At 37.3% G+C, this 22724-nt stretch overlaps 1 protein-coding gene across 3 annotated transcripts in view; it reads right to left on the bottom strand.

The window, feature by feature from the left end:
* PHIP (PHIP subunit of CUL4-Ring ligase complex) overlaps positions 1 to 22724 on the bottom strand; it is a 120232-nt gene that overhangs the window by 59883 nt on the left and 37625 nt on the right. For all 3 annotated transcript variants that reach the window (XM_086631346.1, XM_086631347.1, XM_086631348.1), the window contains 6 exons: positions 18336 to 18406; positions 17438 to 17538; positions 17290 to 17330; positions 15943 to 16041; positions 13718 to 13871; positions 12650 to 12784 (listed from right to left, as the gene is read on the bottom strand). In XM_086631346.1, the coding sequence (XP_086487472.1) occupies positions 12650 to 12784; positions 13718 to 13871; positions 15943 to 16041; positions 17290 to 17330; positions 17438 to 17538; positions 18336 to 18406 (601 nt within the window). The remainder of the gene's footprint in view (positions 1 to 12649; positions 12785 to 13717; positions 13872 to 15942; positions 16042 to 17289; positions 17331 to 17437; positions 17539 to 18335; positions 18407 to 22724) is intronic.

Genomic DNA, 22724 nt, shown 5'->3' with positions numbered 1-22724 from the left:
TTTGTATATAGAAAGCTCACCAGATTAAAGGCAGACAGTTTGGGGAAGTAGGTGGAAAGAATAAAGAACTTTGGCCCAAGAATAAGCCTTGTAGATGTATAGCAAAAACCTGGAAAAGGAAAACTTAAGAGATTCTTGTTTCCTCTCTCTTCCTCCAACAAAGGAAACATCAAAGTACCAAGTTTCCTAACATTCAAGTCCTTGAAAAATAGAATTTCAGGGTTCTCCTAGAGCCTAAGACTTTGTCTTACAAGGAAAACAAGGCATGTTGTGGGCAGAACTATTTGCTAACCATGGTGAGAGGAAAAATAAGATACAGAAGAGAAAAAAAAAAAAAACAGACTACTAAAATGATGGGGTTTTTTTTAATCCTTGTCAGCAAGAAATGGATTGGATGGACCATTTTCAAGAAATTCCCTGGAATTAGAGTGTTAGCTGGAAGACATTCCCTTCTTAAGAAAAGGAAAAGACAGTGCAAATAGTTTTTTACTCTAAATGTGGCCAGAATCTGGTTTAAAAAGTGCTTTGGAAAGGACAGCAGTAAGACCTTTTAGTACAATCCCTCAAATCTGATGTACAATTACTTGGAAATAAAGATTCTTCATATAAGAACAAAAATTACTGTTGGGGATAAGCTTCCAAGATATAATTACTTCTACAAATTGAAAAGCAAAGCCTGCCAGACTGTGCCACCCAGTAGAATTCTTTTAAACTAAAATACTTTGGGATTAATAAAGGACATTACAATGAAATTTCTTCAGTAATAAAGTAAACATAGAGGAGTTGGTCATTTGGAACAGAAAACTAGATGTTAAAAAGGGGAAACCTGTAGCAAATCAGTGAAGCTGTAAGCTTCAGCAAGTAGATAAAGGACTCCAGCAAGAAGGAAGCTGCTTTCTCCCCACTCCATCCCTTTTAATTCAAAGATGCAAGAACTATATTAAGACTGTATCCCAAAGAAGATGAAGCGTTTACTCTGTCTGAAACCTTCCCCTGCTGAATAAAAGGATACCAACGGCGAAGGGAAGAGATCGCTCATGAGAACAGAAAAAGTACTGGTCAATTAAGAGGCGTCCCAAAAAAGGGCTGCTAAGACTGAACATGTTAAGACACCGCTGCTAGCAAAGCAAGTAGCAAGGATTCTTCTGCCACAAACAGGGAAGAACCAGTGATGCTACACAATGAGGACTAAGTTAAGATTACTTTTAGTCTCAACCCTAAGAATTACTCTATTTGCCCATATTCACACTAGCAAGAAAACAGATGGACACTGGTACATCCCAAAAGAATGTTGATGAAATAAGAGAATGAAAAAGGGAAGCTACTCTTTTACTCTCCGTTTTGAAGAGAGCTTGTTGTTCTCCCCCAAACCAGGGAGAACAGAGCTGTGAAAGTAGCACACAAAGGAACACGTCTTAAGATCCAGAAAAATAATTTGTTGTATGCAAGTAGTACCACCTACAGAGAGAGTGAGCTCAGAAATAAGCCTTTCTGACCTGTTACCATTAGATAGTATGAAAGACTTAAAATGTAGTTTTTAAATAAAAGACATGAGAGGAAAAAAAGAACCCACAAGTAAAATGAAAATTAATAGAGTAGAGAGTATCAGACAAACTTAGACTTTTTTCAGTAAAATAACTCATTTTTTTAATATCAAGAAAATATAATTCATTCAACCTAGCAAGATTTCACAGCCATGATATGGCACTGAAACCTTAGCTCAAATGGAACTGATTGTGGTTAGTAGAAGAAATGTAGAGTAGGTAAACTGGCTATGGAAAGGATAACAGTTATTGGTTTTGGAAAGGCACACAGAGCTAAAAGGATGCTATTCAGTGAAGGTCTTCAAGCCAGGCCTTTCTGTTAGTGAGTACAGAAAAAATAAGAGCCCATTGATGAAATGATCAATAGGAAATCATCCACTGAGAACAGATTTGGGATACAGCACAAATGATATCAACTGAAGCAATTAAAAGCCAACAGGACTAAATGCAATAGGCCATGAATCTAGTAAAATTATTAGAACTAACTTACTAACACACTGCCAGGAAAAATAATGAAACTCAGTCTACACACAATAATACTATGCACTTCTATCACACTGTCCAACAGAAGTCATCAGCACTGTTTAAAAAGTCAGCGAACTAAGCCTTTACTAGCCTGAGGTAGACAACATTCTCTCCCGTCCTTCCGATTAAGGGACTGAGGCAATTAGTTGGAAACACGGGGAGAAAGATCACTGCGTATTAATTGCAATGCATCAGATATAATGCAACAACAAAAAGAAAACTATAATCCTCAAATACACCAGAAGTATATCCAGAAGAGAAAGAGAAACCACATACATGCTAGACAAACAGACAACGATAAGAACAAACTCTTTCAAAGCAATACACATAATTTTTGCTTCTCACATTCAAGGTAAGTAAATTCTAAGCGGAACTGCTACAGAGAAATGTTTCCACTCATCATGATAATGGAGAACCTAACTGCTCAGCTTCCTCACATGGACACTAACGAAAGAGGACTATCTCGTATGCCCATACAAAAAGACCTTTAGCAGGAAGAGAACTACTCTGCTTAAATGGATGGAACAAATAAAAATTAGATACAAGCAACATTCAAATATGAAAACTGAAATTTAGGTTCTAATGATCACAACAATGGTATGCTACAAATACTTTCTAAAACTAGCAAAAAAACGGAGTTCACTAATTGTTACTAAAACATATAACCTCTTTCATAAGAGATGAAACTACATCATAGCTGCTCACATCAAATGAGTCTCTGGGTCTAATGTGAAGTTCCTTTGCAGGTTTATGTTCTTCTTTGCTTTAAGGAACAACCTCCAGTCACAGCACGCTTCCACAGTAAGCCAAAAAACAACTACAGACTTTCTGCAAAGTTAGAAAAGGTTGCTGCGGATTTGGAGGAGTGGAAAGAACACTTAATTTTTAAGCCAGTTTATAAACAAATAAAAATCAACAGGGCTTCTACACTGCTTCCAGAACAGTAACAAAGGATCAAATGGTAGGAAGAGAACAAGACGTAATTAAATTAAAGAATAAAATGTTTACTAAAAATGTTGCTATCTTCCTACCACCCAAGTCAGTTATCCATTCAGTAATGCTGTATCTGTCTTAAAAGATAAACGTATCAATGAAAAGATCTGACAGATCACCCACCCTATGGACGCCTGAAGTTATATAAAGGCTATACAAAGTATTTGCAGTTTCTTTTTTTTCATTAAAGAAAATTTTTCTTGATAAACATCCCGCAAACTCAGTACTGGCTTCTACTTGGGCTACTAGAGCATTACGCTGGCGTTGCTCTTCAAGATCTGCTCCTACATACTATTCAAAGATCAAACCTCTCAAAAATCTCAAAACCATTTCAGCGTAACTACACGCTGATTGATTCAAAATCAACGCATCCATAGTCTTATTCTTTCTGAATTGCAGACAACTACAAAACCTGATCTAAAAATACAATCCCATAAAATCCCTGCAAAATTGGAAGTCTCTTCAGACTTTATGAGGACCACAACATAAGAAATAAACATTTTTAAATCTCTAGTTTTGAATCTTACAGGAGATTACCATACATTGTCCATATGAGCACCTGTATGCCTTTTGGACATTAGTCCATAAAATCATCTCCTATGGCAGAAAATCCATGAACAAAACATTCTGCTCAGCTGTCCTAGATGGAACCTCATTTTCCATGCTGTTGTTCTGATAGGCACTCCAAGTTTTTGGTATATCATTTAGGTTAAAACCAACCAAGTAGCTGCCAACAAAGATCTAGGTAGGCCATCAAGGTTTACTGATTAACAAAAAGGAAACAATGCTGTAAACGGTATACGATATGATAATGCTGTTCAGGCTTCAGAGTTTATCAGGTTGCACTGAAAGTAGAAGTAGCTTTAGAAATTAAGGAATTGCATTGCACAGATCAGTGAAAGATCAGACCTCAGAAGATGGGGCAGGAAAAACATTAAGATACACAGACATAAGGAGGTATAGCACAGGAATTGCCTGTAACAAAGTGTCCACCCAAAGCTAAAAATAAAGGACAAAGTCAACAACCAGCTCTCTGAAGGAGCAGGAGCACACAGAAAAATGATTGCAACTTAGTAGCCTCTGCTTGATTGACAATTTGCAGGAAGAAACTCTTTTGACTGAATCAGTTGACGTCATAACACTGGCAGTGTTCAAACAGTCATTAACAGGAGATGTGTGTATCTAAATCCGCAAAAACTAGACATCCTCGCCATTATGAAATACATTACTACTCTCACTTCCAGGGGGTTCCCAATTTTTCTCACTGATTTATGGAAAAATGTAAGACATGTGGGAAGAGGGCAGACAGACTGAGGGGGGGGGGGGGGGGGGGGAAACAACCAACAAATCACTGCATCGAGATGGTCTGATTTCTGCAGCCGTAGTGCAGCCTCTCCGTTAACTTCAGGTAGGCTCAAAACTACACCCTCTGCAATTTCCATTGTAGAATCAGGAAAATTCTTACGGGCTGCTTGAACTCGACCTTTTTATGATCAAGTTTTGTATATAACAATTTCAGTCATTGCTTATGCTAGTAGCTTCAAATGAATCTACAAGGTATCCAAAGCTCATAAAGCTAAGAAAGTGTTTCCATTAAAAATTTTCAAAAGATAACATTTCATGTCAGAAAGCTGGGGAAGATGTATAAGCTTGAAAAGGGACCATGCAATGCAACTATCATACATCCTATAAAACTAATTAAGGACCCACTTGGAAAGAAACGCATGGAACCAGGAATAGTACCAGACAAATTGACATTAATTAGACAACCAGCTAGCTACAGACTGGGGGACAAAAACCTCAGACATTAGCTTCAGTAATCTTGTCCTTAGTATCTATGTGGCCAGAACTTTCAAACTTAACATCGACATGTGAGTTGTTTGGTTTTGGGTTTGGTTTTTTTTTTTTTAAATACAAAACATTTACCTGAATTTACACAGATTAACTAGTACCTGGCTATGAAAAGACATATATTCACCATGGTAACTTCACATAGTGAATGTAATGCAAATCTAGTATAAATATATCTACTTGCTTCAAGCTTTCTCCCTGGCTGTGGGACAGTACACATTTTCAATTTGGAAACATTAAGCTTGTTTTGAATACACCTATTGCTTTGTTATAACATGTATCACTACATTTCCTGATTTTGTGCCAGCATTTCTAAGCAGCATAACCTGTTTCATTAAGACAGCATTTGAAATAGCAGCAGTACTTAAGAGCTACACAACTATAATCATCACGTAATCAGAAGAGGGTAGCCTTTCAAGGTAGGTTAGGATCTGCTTGCTGATTCTACTATTCCAGCTGTGTTCAAAGGCAATCAAACGAAACAAAGGAATTTCAGAGATGACCTTCAAAACAAACTTATCTAATCCATTTTTTGTTTCCTCAGCCCAAGGCTTCTCAAGAAAGAGGCAACCTGAAAACAAAAACTAAGGACTAAGGAGTGTCACGTTTTTTTTCTTTACACAACACAGTGGTTAAGAGCTTGGGTCTAAACTTCTAAGACTGATCAGGAAATCAAGGTACCTAAAAGTAAGTTTGTGAGCATTCACAAACAAGCTCTATTCTTTTGATCATACGAAAGCATTACGTACTTCACTGCGTAAGAAGCTAGAACATAGTCTAATGAAAGCTACTGCAGTAGAGTAATAAGAAAATAAGGTTTTAATGAGCAGTCCTGCATCATCACAAGGATCATTTCAACACACTTTCTAGTGCTACCTGTTAAAGGATTACAACATGGCCATATTTCTAAGCGTGAAAAACAGATGCTGGAGTCTTATCGTCTCAAGTATAGACAGAGATCTCCTAGTGAAGTAGAACTTTTACTCTTTACAACTATTACTTCAGGAATACCCAGACATAACCACTACAGCTTTTAAAAAATGTCTATCAAGCTTTATTTACATGATTGTCTTGCTTCATGTACCAGACACAGATGTATAAATATTAAAAAGAAAATTTTAAATAAATTCATACATGAATTTTAAAGTAACAAAATACAGTCCTTTCTCTAAAAATAAATAACACTGAAAAAGCTATTATGTATGCATGTTTGCTTGAAAACTACATAAACAAGTTGTGGTATTTTTCTCTTTTTTCAGATATTTTTGTTTTAATCTGTAGTAAAAAAACCCAAATAACATTAAGTTGGTCATGCTAAGTAGCTGGTCTTAAGTCTTGCTAAGAAATCCTGACCAGCTTTCTCAAGTACAGTTCTGCATTTTTGTATTTCAGGTAACAAGCACTGTCCCACCAAATTTGAGAGTTCATTGCAGAAGCCAATCCAAGCTTCTACTTGGTAAGACAGTATAAGACATTTAATGCTGTGAAAAAGAAGTCCTAATCCAAACAACTCGATAGCTAAAAATTTCACAGCTTCATTAACATTTTTACCTTGCTACAAGCTTTTTTTTTCTTTCAAAGGTTATTAACTTCTGCAGTATTTTCCTAACTCCAGCCAAGAACATAAGCAAAAGATCAGCCCACAGGTTTGTTAGCTCCACTGATGAAGCAGCTTACATCTGTTGGCACTTTACGTTCAACAACAGCTTATATTTAAGCACTTTGGAAAGTTTTTCAGTAGTAAGAACTTTAGAGTTGCTGCTCCCCATTAATGTACCTGTGAAGGGGTGCAATTACGTTTAAGTTTTGATGTGACAATATAATACAAAGTCTAAATAACTTTATCTAGCTGAAAGGATCCATAACTATTTACATAAGTTTACAGTAAGATGCCCTTTCATCTCTGAACTCCAAGAATGAACCCCCCCCCCCCCGCCCCCCCCAAAAAAAAGGCAAGCAATCAAACAAAAACAATCACAATTTTTTTCTAGGACACCTGAAAACCAGTAAGAAGCCTCATCCTACCTTACAACAACTACAGCTATCAAAGATGTTGCTGTCCTTCTAGGTTTCAATGAAAAAGCATGTCTTAGCCCCAGGATCAGAGTTTTTAAAAAAACAACTAAGAAATGCAACTGTACCCTGTATCTTCTCCAAAACTAATGCAACAGGTCAGCCTTGCCCTCAGACTTTGCAATTTTCAAGGTTTGTGGTGGGTTTTTTCCTGATGGTTTCCATAAAAGCGAGGCAGAGGGTGCAAGAATGACAAACACCAATTCATGCACTAACAGTCACACTGCCGTAAGAAATCATCCACTATTCTTGAATTACCAATCTGGTTTCCAGGGCAAGTAACATTTACTCAGTGACACAGAGGAGAACAACGGTGTTTCTTTGAGAGATTAAAGCTTTTCTTTCAAAAATGTAACAGAGTTAGTTGTAATTTCAAAGGAAGGTGAAGGGGGGAGAGGGGCAGAACAGGTTCAGTGAGGAATTTATTTCTTCCTCTTCCTCAAAAAGAATCAGAGGTTGCTTTAAATCATTAGCTTACAGAGCCCGAGTTGTAATGCATTTCTGAAATATACTCATGGTATTTCTATATGCTCTGATGAAATGTGCTGTGGCATTTAGGAAAAGACTCATCACCAAATTTGAAAGATCTAGAGATATATATTGTGACCTTTAAGTATCAAAGGCTAAGGTGACTCAGCCTTTCAGCAAGTCAAAGTCACAAAGGTAGAAGGATTTTGAAGTATTCGGACCTGCAAATTTAATACAAGATCATAAAAACACTTTTTGTATCAGTATTTCAAAGCATTCTTCAGAATAAAACGAAAGGACTAAGGCCACCTTTGCACAGAATTCAAAGTGGGTTCCAGAACTACCACCCACCCAGAGCGTGTTGCAAAGAACACCGTAATACGTGACAGTGCTCAGAAAGACTGTCTTAGCCCTAAGGTAAGGTAAAAAGAATCAGCCCAAATAAACTCTTCACAATCACCAGGAGGAACACGTTAAAATTACACGTAAGTCTGACCTTAACAGGCGTTCAGGCACACAGAAGGCCCCTGAAGCACGTCAGACATAGGGAAGTCTACTACTAGCTACACCAAAGCCTGACTTCTCAAAGACACAACTCTCAGTGAGTCAATCCAGGAAGACAGAGGAGCAACACCTAGTCATGAACGACCTTTTCTTGTTGGTGCTGTTTGGGGTTTCTTTTGGAAATCTGTTGACCAGGAGAACCATTTTTTATTTAAAGGCATCAGTATTGCTACTTGATTAATTTTTACATTACAAAAGGATTTCTCAAATGCTGCAAGGCTAGTCTTTATCAACTAATAGGCAAACTTCCTGGTGTAGTAATTGCAATGTCTACTTACAAAATCTGCTGAGTCAGGTGTCGATTCAGGCAAAGCAATTACATACAAAGATACAGTACAAAACCTCAATATTCTACAAAGCTTGTAAAAATGCCTGTTCTCCCCTAGTCTTTCATTCTTGCTATTGTAGTACAGTCTTCATACTTTCAATGACATACTTTTAGGTAACTGCAGTCAACATATGTTCCCGCAACTCTTCATAAAGCTAGGCTGTAAACCAAATGATTAAAAACAAAACAACAAAAAAAGAGAGAGGTAAAAAGAACAGAGCTACAGGCCTGTACTTATCCTGAAATCTTTTAGGAAACTTTAAAAAATATTCTTCTACAAGGGCAGCCAACTCACAGGACAAAAACTATCAGCTTTACCACAGGAGTGCTCTAAGGCTCCAGGCAGAATGCCTTATGCAAGCAGTCTGAATCAGCAGAGCTGAGCCCTGAGAGGTACTGCTTAAAGGAAAGCATGCTTGAAGGAAACCATGTAAGTTCAAAAAATGAAAATCAAGGGCAGGACGGTAACACCACAAACCTATTTGGGGTTGAGGAACACCAGGTACTTAATGTCCAAACTGCAACACCAACAAAAACCCAATCACCACACCAAACAAAAACCCATGCATTCACTTAACGTTACTAGGCACCTCCTTTTTTGATCTGGAAGGTTAAGCCCCTGTAGTTTTTTTTGTCCTGTCATACATTCTCAGAATTAACAAAATTCTGCTTAAAGCCTTCAGGACCTACAAGCGTAAGGCTAAGATGCAGCACATACCAACCAAGTGCCAACTCTGGCATTCCTAACAAACCAACAGAATCAGCTCTATTAAGAAGTAACTTAGAACAACTGAAAGAAAACAGATCCTCTGACAACAACTCCGTGGTATAGCTTTTATTTATGACCTAACAGAGCACTAATCCTGCAAGTCCAAGAGCTTGCTGGAAGTCTGAGGCCAAAGGCCATTTCTATCACCTTCTAATTTACCTAGAACATGATTTCCATACCCAAGAAAATAAGCCTAGCACAAGTGCCTAAACCCACAGGCTACAGATTCACACCTCTCCACAGTGGCGCAACTTCAAGAGAAAGTTGAGGAAAAGTCCTGTCTAGACATTTATAGCTGAGATGCCCTCCTGGGTAAGTGGCAGATGTTGAATTGAACATTGTGCCACTGAGGAGAGAAGAGAACCTAGGTCTTCCCTTTACCAGCTCAACAGCTTAACATTAGTTAAGGCAATCCCAAAAGATCAGTGCCACCTGCTCCTGTGCCCTCCTTTCAGCACAGCAAGGACCTTCCTCAGTTACTGGAAAGTTGCCTTATCACACAAGGGATCCAGATGCCTCATTGCAGCTTTGAGTAAGAAACTGCATTTCAAATATACCTCTATGTACATTATCATGCAGTGGCTTTCACCAGACAGCCTGCTATTCAGTGCACTTTTTTTCCTGGTTCACCCACCAAGACACCGAAATCTCATCTACTGCTCAGTAAACTGAGGATTTGGTAGGATACCACATTCCACTTTGGAGATTAAGAACCTTGGTCCCAAATAACTTAAGTACCACAACAGTCGAGTCCTTCAGTGAATCTAGGCCCTGGGTAATGAGCCACAATTTAAACACTTACAAGGGTTTGTGCTGTCCTTCTGCAACAAACCCAATATTTTTGTGAAATACGTAAGCTCTGAAACAGTTGGGGGCAGCAACCACTTAAGGTTTATTACCCTTTTTCTTCAGAAGTCTGCTAAATGCTTATTTTTACCTAGGAAATACAGGATGTGAAACTGCCCTAATATTACACCACCAAAGCCACAACCTCATTGATTCCTTGGAAAAATGAATGACAAAAATACACTGAGAATGCATTTTTCATCAGCAGCTGTATTAAGTCAGGACTGGCAGGGATATTGCACAGGCCACAAAACAAGTACCTGTATGCAGTTTAAAACCACCCAGGACTTATTTGCTGCATCTCAAAATTGCCTAAAAAGCTTTAAACCTCTCACACTCTTGACATTTCTATGGCAAATTTCACTCTCTGGGGTAGCGAATACATTTCCTGAGTCCAGCTGACCCAAGTCACAGAATTCAGCCTGTTCTGAATGCCCAAGAACTCTAACACTGAGTGATGTGATACTTACAGAACTAGGTCAAATGAAGTGAACACTATGAGTCAAAACGTGGAATATAAAAAAATCATATACATACCTACTAAGAGCAAACTCACGAGTAGACAGTCACATACGGGACTGAGTTTACTATTAATTATAAAGACTAAAATCTGGCAAACAGTCCAAAGATGCTTCAAATTAACTATGACTGTGATAATTGATTTAGTAGCAAATCTTAAGTTCAAAAACCTGGGAGAAACGTTCTACAGGACCACAAGAGTCTCTTAGTGGCACCTATCTGTAATCAGCAAGGCACAAATAAAGTTTGATTCCCCCATTTAAGTTAAATACAAACCAAAAACTGCATTTGGCATTTGACAGCAAGTCAGTGAAGGTAACAGAAGTTACCAGAACAATTTAATAGTGGCTAATCTAATGATGTTCTTAGACATTATGCCGGTTAGGAAACTGAGGGAAGACTGGCAGCTCTGTATGTACTCATGTCCTTCCTTAGTAAACCAGAACACTTAACATTTGCAGCTCTGCAAAGGTGACTATGCAATCAAGTCTCATGGTCTAGAAGCATCTCCCCTCGACCAGCCACCTAAGAAAACCTCATATTTCTACCCATGTCTTTTGAAGCATCAGATGTGGAAGACCTGCTGGTGAAACAGCCAGAGACTGCAGAAAGATGCCTCTCTCGCATACTTGTCTCATATGACTTACTCATTGGCTTGAGACAAACTGCCAGATTTAAAATTCACCTCACCTCACACAGCAGACAGTTTCTCACATTCATTTCTAGCATGAAGCTCAGATTACTGGCTGCTGAGATCTTCTGATTGTCTACATATTTCTCTAACTCCAAAGATCTTAACATTTATGCAATTTTTACCCTTTTTGGGTATTTGTGTTGCACAGCACCCTTGAAATTAATATTTCAGTCTCTCAGGGGACTGCCTAGCATCACCGGCATCTGTAATTTATATTCCAATAGCTCTTAAATGGACTTGTCTTATAAAGAGCAGAGGAACTCAGCCTCTTCTGACCTTAAATTCCATTAAAACTATCATATATGCCTCATAAGTAGTAGTGTAAAGGCAACCTAACCATGCAATGCAAACATACACCTCAACTGGTACCAATAAATCGCACTGAGTAACAAAGATCTGTACTCATAGCTCCAAGACGATTGTCTCAGACCCTTCATAAGTTCAGTTGCAGAAATCAATGCAGAGGGAACAACACTGAACCTAGGTCAGTGCTGATGGAGTCTAGGCTGCTTCCTCTCCCATTAAGCTTGGCAGAATTTCCTCAGAGACTTTATGAACTGTACTGTACATCTCAAAATCTTTCTTTAGGTTCAGTGTGACCTTCCTGGCTTGACTTCATTTCTAAATGCCTTTTTTTTGTGAGTATATCTATAGCAGGTCTCTTCTTCACAGGATCTTCCTCATGCTGGTCTCCAAGACTGCCATTCCACTATGGCTGAAGGCTGGATGAAGCCTATTAACCTACTCTCAGCATTCTCAATGATTCTTCATATTCTACGTTCTCAGTGATTCTTCATATTCTACAAAGACTTTTGTAATTTTGTTCAGGAGACAAAGTCTGAATTGCACAACACATCATTACCTTTCTGAGAAAAAAAGATTTGTACAAAGACCCACTTAATATCAAGAAACAGATGGAAATACCTGTTGCATCCATCTTCCAGAAGAATTAGCTTAGTGCAGAACAGACCAAATTTGAAATCTGCACGTGGAGGAGCTCCACATAGAAAGGCTGACAATATTCAGTCCAATGGGCCAAGGCAGCATACAACAACACTGTATGAGATCAGGTGACTCCTGAAGAGCTTTAGCCAGATTAAGAACTAGTAATGCGAAAACAAACTAAATTCCACCTTGGTTCCTCAGGCAGGAAACAGAGCACTATAGGAGGGTCTCTGTCACTGTGTTTCTTATGCATGATCTCTGACAATGTAAACTAATACTCCAAATTTCATGTGGATGAAGCATATAGAAAGATAAGACTATGAAATGCAGCCAAAGAAACAACTTTTTACATTTTACAGATTTAATCTTTGCCCCACTAAACTGAATGGGGATTTCTCCTGACTTCACTGGATGCAGGATCTTGCCCTATACACAAATGCATGCTTCAAGATGGCCTACATAAGAATGTAATAAAAGCAAAAAGTTTAGAAAGGTTGCTGTGGCATATCTGCATAAAGCACAACAATTACCATGTTGAAGTAGGACCGGATTTTGACCCCTCTTGCCAAATCCCAAACTATGACATTTCCATCATGTCCAGCAGAGAAGAGAACTCTTGGATCAAATGGATGAGGTTCAAGTACAAACACTTCATCTTCGTGTCCCTGAAATTAAAGACACAGCAAGATGAACAAGAAGGTTGTCTCAAATACTCAGAAGCTCAATATGATAACACCAGCAACTGCAACATTAATCTCATGAAAGTGCCCAGTAAAAAACAACTACTTTGACCACGTTTCTTTTTCTCATAGCAGGGTATTATACTCTTCTCTTTCCAGTCGCAATTTTAGCTTCTAAGAAGTATATCAAGTATGTCACTTTCACAAAAAGTATATCCCAATACTTTTGCCATGATTTTAAAAGACGTGGAGTCCACAATGTTCAGTATTTTTGGTCTTAATTCTCCACAGATTTTAATTTGTTTAGGCAGTGAAGCAGTTAAAAATCTAATTTAGACTCATAAAGAATCAAATATATAACTAAAAGTTAGATAACAACTCCAAGATTAACATTAAATTTTAAAGCTTTGCATGAAATATTCCTATGTCTAACAGAGCATCAAGTTACCTAGAGTTACCTATTTTCTCAGTTAAAAAAAATTATCAGACATCGGTAAAAATGTAGTTTGATTTGTTCTAGCTAGAAGACTATTTTTTTTCTATGCATAGAATGATTACGTTGCAGAAATGTCTCTGCTTAAACAGGGAAAATTTAGCCATTAACAGTATTTCAAAACATTTGTCACATTAAGCAAAGGTAAAAAGAAACAACTGTTTCCTTCTCTCCTTCACGACAGCACTTCAGTGAAAAAAAGTGCAAAATTAGCTTCCAACATCTTGAATAGCAACGGTTATTTCTGATTTTAAAGCTTTACTTTCTAATAAGCTGCTGACAGACAACTCTACTACACTTGAGCTATCTAGAAACACTTGTTAAGGTAGTTTTCAGATAGAAAAAAACACACATACGGAAGAATTCTGATTACATATACGTAAATTTTGCATTCAGGATTGATAAATCAAGATGGAACACCTTACCATGAGAATATGAATGAGCTGGCCAGTGAAAGAATTCCAAACTTTCAGAGTCATGTTATTAACTGCAGTTATAACAGAGTTGTCATGGCGGTCCCAAGCCACCATGGTCACTTTCAGCTTTGTGATTTTATCTTCAACTCCTTGTAAATTTTGTCTAAAACAAAGAGCAAACAGTTTCAAAGCAATTCTACTTTGCCAAAACATTTTTATGTCCCCAGTAAGTGAAAATACTTCTGTATTTTGCTTTATTATTAAGAATGGAAGCATTACTTCTTCAAGAAACTGGAAAAATGAAAGATTTTTTTTCCATTATGTAGCGCATACAACCACAAAAGAACTGTAGATACTTAAACAATTAACCTAGGGTCCTCTTAATATCTTAAAGAATACATTGATCTGTTTTTTCCAGAAAATTCCCTCTGATACATGACCTAACCCAACTAAATCTGATAGCTACAGTATTTGTTGTGACATCTGAAGAGCAAAAACCCAAACAACCAGTGAACAGTAATTTGTCCTGGAGTATATTTGTAATAAGTAGTTATAAGTATGGAGAGAAGTATTCTTACACCTTTAAATGAGTTAAATTCTCAGGCTATATTTAGTACTATACCACTACCCTTACGTCACTTTACTATCAGTAATAATGGCACTTAACGGTGCACGTATTTTATTTTCATCCCTGTGAAAACCAAACACTAGCCACCCTCTAATATAATGTATCAGAATTCTCCAAAATTACATTTTTGTCAGTGTGGTTTAAAGACAAATCACCACTGAATTCTCTAGCACATTATTTTCTGGGAAAACATCAACCAAATGTAACAATAGCATGTTACCACCAAGTAGGCAGACAAAATATAGAATCTTCTTTATAATAAGCAGTACAATATATTACACAATAGTATATATTGTACAACTCAATAACAGGAAATGTAGTTACAGTCAAATTCCTTTCTAGATTCAATGCAGAACCCAGGAGGCTTTATAAGCTGAATTCACTCTTTCCTTTCAGTGCAACGATTTCATTTTCTTCGATAGAATTGTGCTTGTGCAGAAAAGATCAAATTTGGAACTGCACTTATCCCTCCAGTCAAAAGGATAAACCAGAATTCAGCTAAAGGTACTTTACTGAAATGAGCAGTTCAGTTTCTCAAAGTAGTTCAGCGTTTGTGACCACAACGAATAAAAACTCATCCCTATTTTTCCCTGGATCAGTTGAAACTAAGAATTTTGACAGGCTATACTTTCAAGAGAGTAACTCAGTCTGTTCTCAAAGTACCAGTGTTTTATACACTTTTTAATATTTATTCAAGTTTTGTTGCATCTGCCCATAACTAACAAGAGCCCCTCTGATCTAAACATCTAACTAAATTATAGCTTATTTATACTTCTCTTCCATCCCTCTTTGTCTTTCAGAAATCTTTCCACAAGATTACTCCTGAAACCATTTCTTTTCTTTTTTCTTTTTTTTTTCCTATTTAAGATCAGCCTTCCAACCACTCAGTATGGTCAGTAATGAGAAGAAGGTTTACCCCTTAAACCCATTCTAAATCTTTCCAATGTATGTCAGTTGGAAAACATCTCCTCCATGCAAAAATCAAAAAGCGTAAGCCATAATTCTGATTAAGTCATTTGTCATCTTCGAGCCTTTTTTGTTGCTTGTTCTAGTGCACAGAAGTTTCCCATACCTACAAAGCATTGTAAAGTCTCAGATTGTTTTAACAAATGAGAATCCATTACAGAGCGAGTGATTTATTTGCTCTGGCATGTGGTATAAAAACCCAATACTACTTTCTGGGCATGCGGATTCCACAATATCTTGAAGTATTACTAAATGCAAGCAGTCTCAATGACAGATCTGACCTGGTTTTCTTGCTCCAGAAGTAAAAACCTATGTAAAAAGCCATATAAATTTGACCTTTAATGGGTTTTGAGTATCTTTTATTGTTTTAATCTAATCAAAATACTAGTAGAGCTATTATCAGGACAAGCTATTTTCCACAGCTGAATACTAAGTCAAATACTTGTTTTCATTGGACTTCAAGAGCTAGACAAGTATATTGTGCATTTAAGCAATTATAATTTAAGATGGCCTTCCCTCACCTCCTTTTTTCCTTTCTCTCTCTCCCTTTTCTTTTATTCCCTCTTAAAAAAAAAAGCCAGCAAATGATATCAACGGCCTTCAAGTATCTATTGATAGCAGCAAATTTTACATCACTTACCCTGCTGGGCGAGTAGCCATATCTAACAAAATGCTTTTCCATTCCCTTCGCTTAAATTGCCAGATTCGTGCTGTTCCATCACGGCTTCCACTCACAAATCTAACAAAAGGGGAAAAAAGTTACTTGGAGATCAAAGGCAGATCCGTACAGAAAATATACCTGAAAATTGAAGTTCCAGAATTCAGAACTCAAAAAAGGAAGCTACAAGTAAGAAGTCCAAACAGTGTCAGAATGCTGTACAACTGGTTTGAGGTGAGTAACACTTCCCATACCAGTAAAAAAATTGAAGGCCTGCAAAAAGTGGAACCTGCTCCCCATCCTGAGCCCCTTCCAAAGTAGCTGTACTTTGACCTTTGGTGCACCTTTTTGAGTTATGACACTGCTCTGGCACAGCACACCATAACACAATGAACATCCTAAGAAACTGACCCTATCACGCCAGGTAAAGCTAAGGAAGAAATTTAAAGGGTAAAAATAGACGAAGGGCCAGGAGAGCCCTGCAAGCAGAAGTACAGACATGATTAAAACCAAACAAAGTCTACCCCAAATAAGCTAGCACTGTATGTTGAGTAAGTATCATGATAGTTATGCAAATAAGTGTTTCCCAGCTTGAGTTTTTCCCCCACCTTCTTCCCCCTTTTTGGGCTGCAGGGGTAGAAGGAGGAGCGTGGAGCACAATGAAGCTTGGGTTACAACTATTTGTATCATAATAAAAGTGTACATTCGAACTTCAATTAAATGAAGTGTCAGAAACTTCATAATAAACCGAACCATTTTCTTTAGCATCCTTCACATCCAACATCCAGAACTTAAAGTGAAACATTAAAATATTTTAGGATAGCTAAGCAAAACATTGTTAGATCTAGTTTAATAGTTTTCCTGTATCTAGCAGTCACTTAACTGAAAAAAGGTTTCAATATTTAAATATATAAAAATGTATGTATTTCATATGTGAATATACATACACATACATTTCTTAAGAGTAAATTTCAAGTATTTTTATACTCCTTAATTTTGGCAAGTTCAAAATACTTCAATCGTTCATTACAGTAAAAATTGAAGGAGTATTATAACTGTAAAATTGAAAGAGTATTATTAAAATAAAACAGTGAGAATCCAGTAATTATAGATCATAGAATGGTTTGGGTTGGAAGGGACCTTAAAGATCAGCTAGTTCCAACCCCCCTGCCATGGGCACGACACTCTCCACTACATAGATGATTTTACTGGATAAAACTTAAAACAGAAAGCATTTTTTTTTTTTTTAATGACTACTTCCAGAAACTGATATTTGCAAATGTCCACAAGGTCAAAAACTAGCTCTGAATAAATTAATTGTGCGCTTACCTGCTACTACTATTAGAAAACTGAATGCTGTCAACTTTGTCCTGGTTAAAAGAAAGAGTAAAAAAATATTAAATTATTCTAAGTCACCCAAATTCATTCAAATTATGATTTTAAACAAATCCATATGTAATTTTTTAAAAGTATTTACAGTATGAAACTCCAACTCTGATATCTTCTCTGGCTGACCTGATCCAAAGAAATAAACCCTAATGATGTGATCTGTACTTCCAGTGGCCAAAAACATTCCACCTGAGAAAAACAAACAGATAAGTTTTAAGAAAAAGGGGCAGTCGAATATTATTACAATATTTTCAAATCTCAAATACTTAAATTTATTTCTCTTAAAATTTACAGCTGTATCTCATTTCACCTATGCCTGTAACTGATCTTTAAATAAAAACAAGACTTAGAGACTCAAAAATTTAACTGGAGTTGAATTACCTCACATTTGCTGTCAGATAAACATGCATCCGCAGACGTATCTGAAGGATTAGCTAACTACAGTAATTTGCTTGCAACTAAGCCCTTAGAAGCCTCAATCTTAACAAAAATCGAATGGAACTAGAGCTTCAGTACGCTTTCTGAAAATAAGTTTCTGTTGTTCTGATATTTTATCCAATTATTTATGTTGCATTCTTCAATTGCCAACTCTGGAAACAATGAAATTCAGATCATGAGAACCTGGTAATCAACATCATCTTGTCCCAATCCCTATAAATTCCATTTCAGATAAAGCCAACTCTCAGAATCGCTCTGAGAAAAAGCCATACATCATGTTTTAAAAGACTTGCAGTACCAAGAGACTTACTTTCAACATTCTATATTTAACTGTTTTCAAGAATTTCCGTATCACCAAGAGTTAATGCATACGTTCTGAATTCCTATTTTAAATATTTGAGGAATTTTAATAGCTACTTTAACTCAACTCCATCTTATTAACAAGGAATACACTACAGTAACTGTATTATACTTTATTTCCCTGTCCAAATGACTACTTCTACTGATACAAGGGAGAAAAAGAAAAGAAAAAAAAAAAAGTCTTTTACCAGCACTGAAAGAAGAACAGATCATCTGGACTCCGGGCCGAGGGCGTTCTGTAAACTTTGTTGGCCTTGGACTACAAATAAAGAAACAGTTAAATAATTTCCTAATAGGTCTTCAAACAATAAGCCAGCATCTTAGAAATAAAGCACAGAAGGACAAAGTTAAATATGAAGGAACAGATGGCTGCCCATCTATAAACAATCTCGTGTGACTATGCTTCATGATCTGATAAACTTTAGGAAACTAAGACATCCAGATGGACTAAGTAATCTGCGTATCAAGGAGAGCTGTATCACAACTTAAATCTCATTCCCCTCTCCCCTCTAATATTGCTATACAAAACACTCTCCTTAGCACCGGTAAAGCGGAACAGAAGGCGCTAGAGCCAGCTGCCCATCGTTTTCAGTTTTAAACCACTGGGTGTGCTGGAAGCCTGGTTTTCCCCTGCAGCACATGGCTGTTTTTACAAGAGGGAAACAGAGCTTGGTGCTCTTTATAGAAAAGGATACAAAAGAAATTAAAATAAATTCAGTTTTTCACAGTATTAGAATGTAAGTTTCTTTAGAGGGCATATACTCTTTGTGGGCTAGTTTCAAATAGTGCCCAAAGAATGTCAGGATAATGGCTAGAAGTTTTTAAGGAATTTTACTGTATGGCCTTTTAGGCATTTCAGAATCTGATGCGCAAGCAGAACTAAAGCTTCAATGGATTTGGCACTTTAAGAGTGTATAAAAACAAAACAAATCAGATCTGGTTCTTCAATCATTACTTCAATTCTGCTCCTGCACTGCAGCAACCTCAAATCAGTAGGTGGTCTTGCATAGTATGCCATCTGCAATCTTCTCTCAAAGAATAAACTTACTAGAGAACAGCAGCATTACACCCACAAGTGTCATCACTAAAGATTTGTTTTAACATGAAAAAATGCATATTCATAAGTCATCCAAAATTTTCTCTTTTAAAAACAAAATGGTCCATATAATTCATTTCAGCTGAAAGCAGATGCATAAGACATCTTTCTCCTCTAATCAGCTACTGCTATCTCAAACAAAGTAGTAAGCATTAAACCTTTGTATTATGCATAGACATGACTAAGTAATCAACACCAGGACTACCAGTCAAGAAACCTTTCTCCAAATTGTCCATTCAGTACAGGCTATTTCTGTGAAATTTCCTGTTTGAGTTTTAAGGTAACTCCCTGCAGACTCGTGACAAGGAAACTTCACAATATGATAAACTAAACGAGACAAAGATTCATTCTACAAAATAGTTGAAACCCTTCTTAACTGAGATACTAACATAAAAAAACCCATCAGATGATTCAATATGCAGCTTACATAATTTGGAGCAAGTGTAAATAGATAAATAGGCTGCTGTATTCTTCCACTGTGGTTTGTGAACTCTGCCTTTGGAGTTAGGACAGCTGCAAAATAGAGCAAGTATGCACTTACGTTCTAGTTTGGATAAGCAAGTTAAAGTCTCCAATTTATGTCTCTCTAATGTGTGCTATATTACACTAGGGCAGACTGGGGTCTTTGCAAAATGAGCTGGGCAATCGGCATTTTTGGGAAGTAAGAAAGTGGACAAAAGCATAATTTCTTGCAACATGCAGAAACCAAGCTTATTGTTTTGCTTTACAAATGGTTTTGAATCCAATTATTAAGTGGCCAAACAGCACTAAGATACTTTCATAAACATCTCACAGAGAGGTCCAGAAAAGCCCTAGTAAATCATTTTCCTCCTGGAGGAGATCTGTTTTAAGTTCAACACAGATCCAACAATGAGAGGGGCTGCAGTCAAAAAACAGCCTGCACTCAGAGCAGCAGATAGAGAAGCAATTTAGTCTGTGTGCCTCAACTAAAGGACACACTCACCCATACAAACATCTCACGAGTTCATCCTCTTCGAACATATCAATAATGCAGGAATGGTCTAACTAATCCAATCCCTGCAAACTACCCTCACTCTGGACATGCAGTGGCTTCTAGTAAGTTCTTCCCAGAAAAGAGATGTGTGATATAACCTCTTCAACTTCAGTCTTTGCTCACAAGCTAACGAACAAGGCCCAGCATATCTGAATTCTGCCTCATGAACAGCCCCTTTAACACCAAGTGTCTTCTGCTAAAGAAAGCAGATGGGAGGTAACACACCACACTGATGACAACTGAGAAATCAACATCTTGTCCAAAACAGAAACATCAACATCATCAATGCAGTTTATCCTCTTTTTAAAATTACAGGGGGAAAGAAATAGAAGAGCAGTATAGCAAGTTCCTCTATTCAAATCTGTGAGACAGTTCTGCTGCCTTGTTCATATGGTCTGCCAGTAACAGACTAATACTGGAAACTTGTGATCCAAACAGGTGGCAGAAGAACAACAAGAAAAACTCGGCATCTTTCTCAGAGAAGATGTATTTCACAGTGCAATTAATTTAACTTTGACGCACTGACCAGTTTCAATAATTCTCCCTTAAACTTCACACAGATTATTCTTCAATTTCTCAAGGTTGATTTTCTCTCTTCTCCCTACTTTCAACTGAAATAGGATCTGACTCTTGTGTTTTCTATCGCCATCCAGAATAGTAACAAGAGACTAAATACAGGGAGAGTCTTGATTGTCTAATTTTTTAAATTGTTTTCCCAACTTGTTTGGGTCACATTCCTTGACTTCCCTTCCTGCAGCAACCACCAACCTTACTGTTCTTCTATTTGGAAACCCAATTAATCTACCTGGAATGTTACTGCTTTTAGGCATATGTGGTTCACAGAAGCATGTAAACAAAGCCGATTACTCTCCCTTGAGCAACATGAGAATTTTGTGGTCAGCCATGTCAATGTCTGTTTTTCATCCTATGGCACCTAATCTACTGTAAGGTGTCCTTCTGCAGTTTATCAAAACAGAGGTCTGTCAACAAGCATCTTTTGTCCGGGCCGTATGTGTGACCTAGATACTGAACATGTCTCCGTTAACAGGGTTATCAAAAAATTGAGAGACCAACATGGGAAGCCTATAATTTCAGAGATACTATTAATACTGCAGCAGAGCTGCTGGCAAAGCTGAATACAAGGATTTCTGCAATCTAAAATGAAACAGAATAATCATTTGCAGAGATTAAAAAGATAATAGAGAAAACAGAACTGGACAGGGCACTAGACATTAGAAGGCTGAAAGGATATTAAAGTCCCTTTTAATGGCAAATATCAGAGTTTTTGAGATACTGAGTTTTCCAGTTCTTCATGATTTGTTGAGATAAAATAATTGTTCCACAGTATTTTGATCTGATTTTATAAGTGGAGAATGAAGAACAATTTCCAGCTTCCTCATCTCCTGAAGAAGGTGACAAAGAAAGATTGCCTTCAGGGGAATTTTTCCCAGGAGAGACTAAGTCCAGTTTTCAGCTAAAGATAGGGAGTTGCCCCAATACACTTAACCATCCAAGCGGGTCTCACTGAAATAGTTTTCAGCATAGTTAAGAACAAAATTGACTATTTTTAATTCAAGAGCACACTGAACACAGTAGCATATCCAAATGCTGCCTTTTCCATATTTTATTAAAAATTTCAGCAAACCATCTTTGAACTACAATCAGCCACATGACCATCATGAGCTTATAATCTTAGCTCACTGCCAGATGATTCAAGCAGTGCTGAGTATAAAAAGTAGGAGGTGGAGTGTATATTAGTTTTTTTTTTGTTTTGGTTTTGGGGTTTTTTTGAGCAGCTGAAATTTCAAGACTCCACCACCAGTGCCAATGTAAAGTACTGGACCAGTTAGTAACACACTTTCATCACTGATAGCAATTATATTCTTGAAGGACAGGCTGCAGTCAAGCTCAAGAGGAGCATGAAATCAAGTTCTGACTTAAGCATGTGACAGCAACCTTCACCTGTACTACTCAGATCTTTCAGCCTTGCCTGAAAGCTCCCATTTTTCTTGTCTGGGGTGGGAGGGCCACTGGAACTGAGATACAGGGCAGCAAGTCCAGAATCAGAGTAACTGTGGTAAGAGATCTTATTTTCTCTGCCAGCTTTCCTCCTTTTTAGAGATAAAGAAGAGAAGTAAGACTGTATTTTTCTACTATAGCGATAAAAGTAAGAACAAGATTCCCACCCCAACAGTTATTCTCTCTTCCAGATGGCCTACACATCATGTTTGTTAAAAAATAACTCCACAAAGGGCCTTATGAAAAAAAAATTAACAGGAATCTCTCTTTCCTTTGATGGTTTTATACCGTTGGCACTGTATTCCCAAAGAACATTACTGAATGGATGTGGAGGGAATCCGTCATGTTTCTGCAATTCTGGAAGCAGATCCGGATCCAAAGGTGTACAGAAGTGCAATCACGTCACTGAAAACTATGTGACAACCTACACCCATTACTGAGATGCAC

This window comes from Tauraco erythrolophus, chromosome 2 (assembly GCF_009769465.1).
Source record: "Tauraco erythrolophus isolate bTauEry1 chromosome 2, bTauEry1.pri, whole genome shotgun sequence".
NCBI lineage: Eukaryota > Metazoa > Chordata > Aves > Musophagiformes > Musophagidae > Tauraco > Tauraco erythrolophus.
Note: the sequence above shows the minus strand (reverse complement) of the source record. Positions and strands in the feature narration are given on the sequence as shown.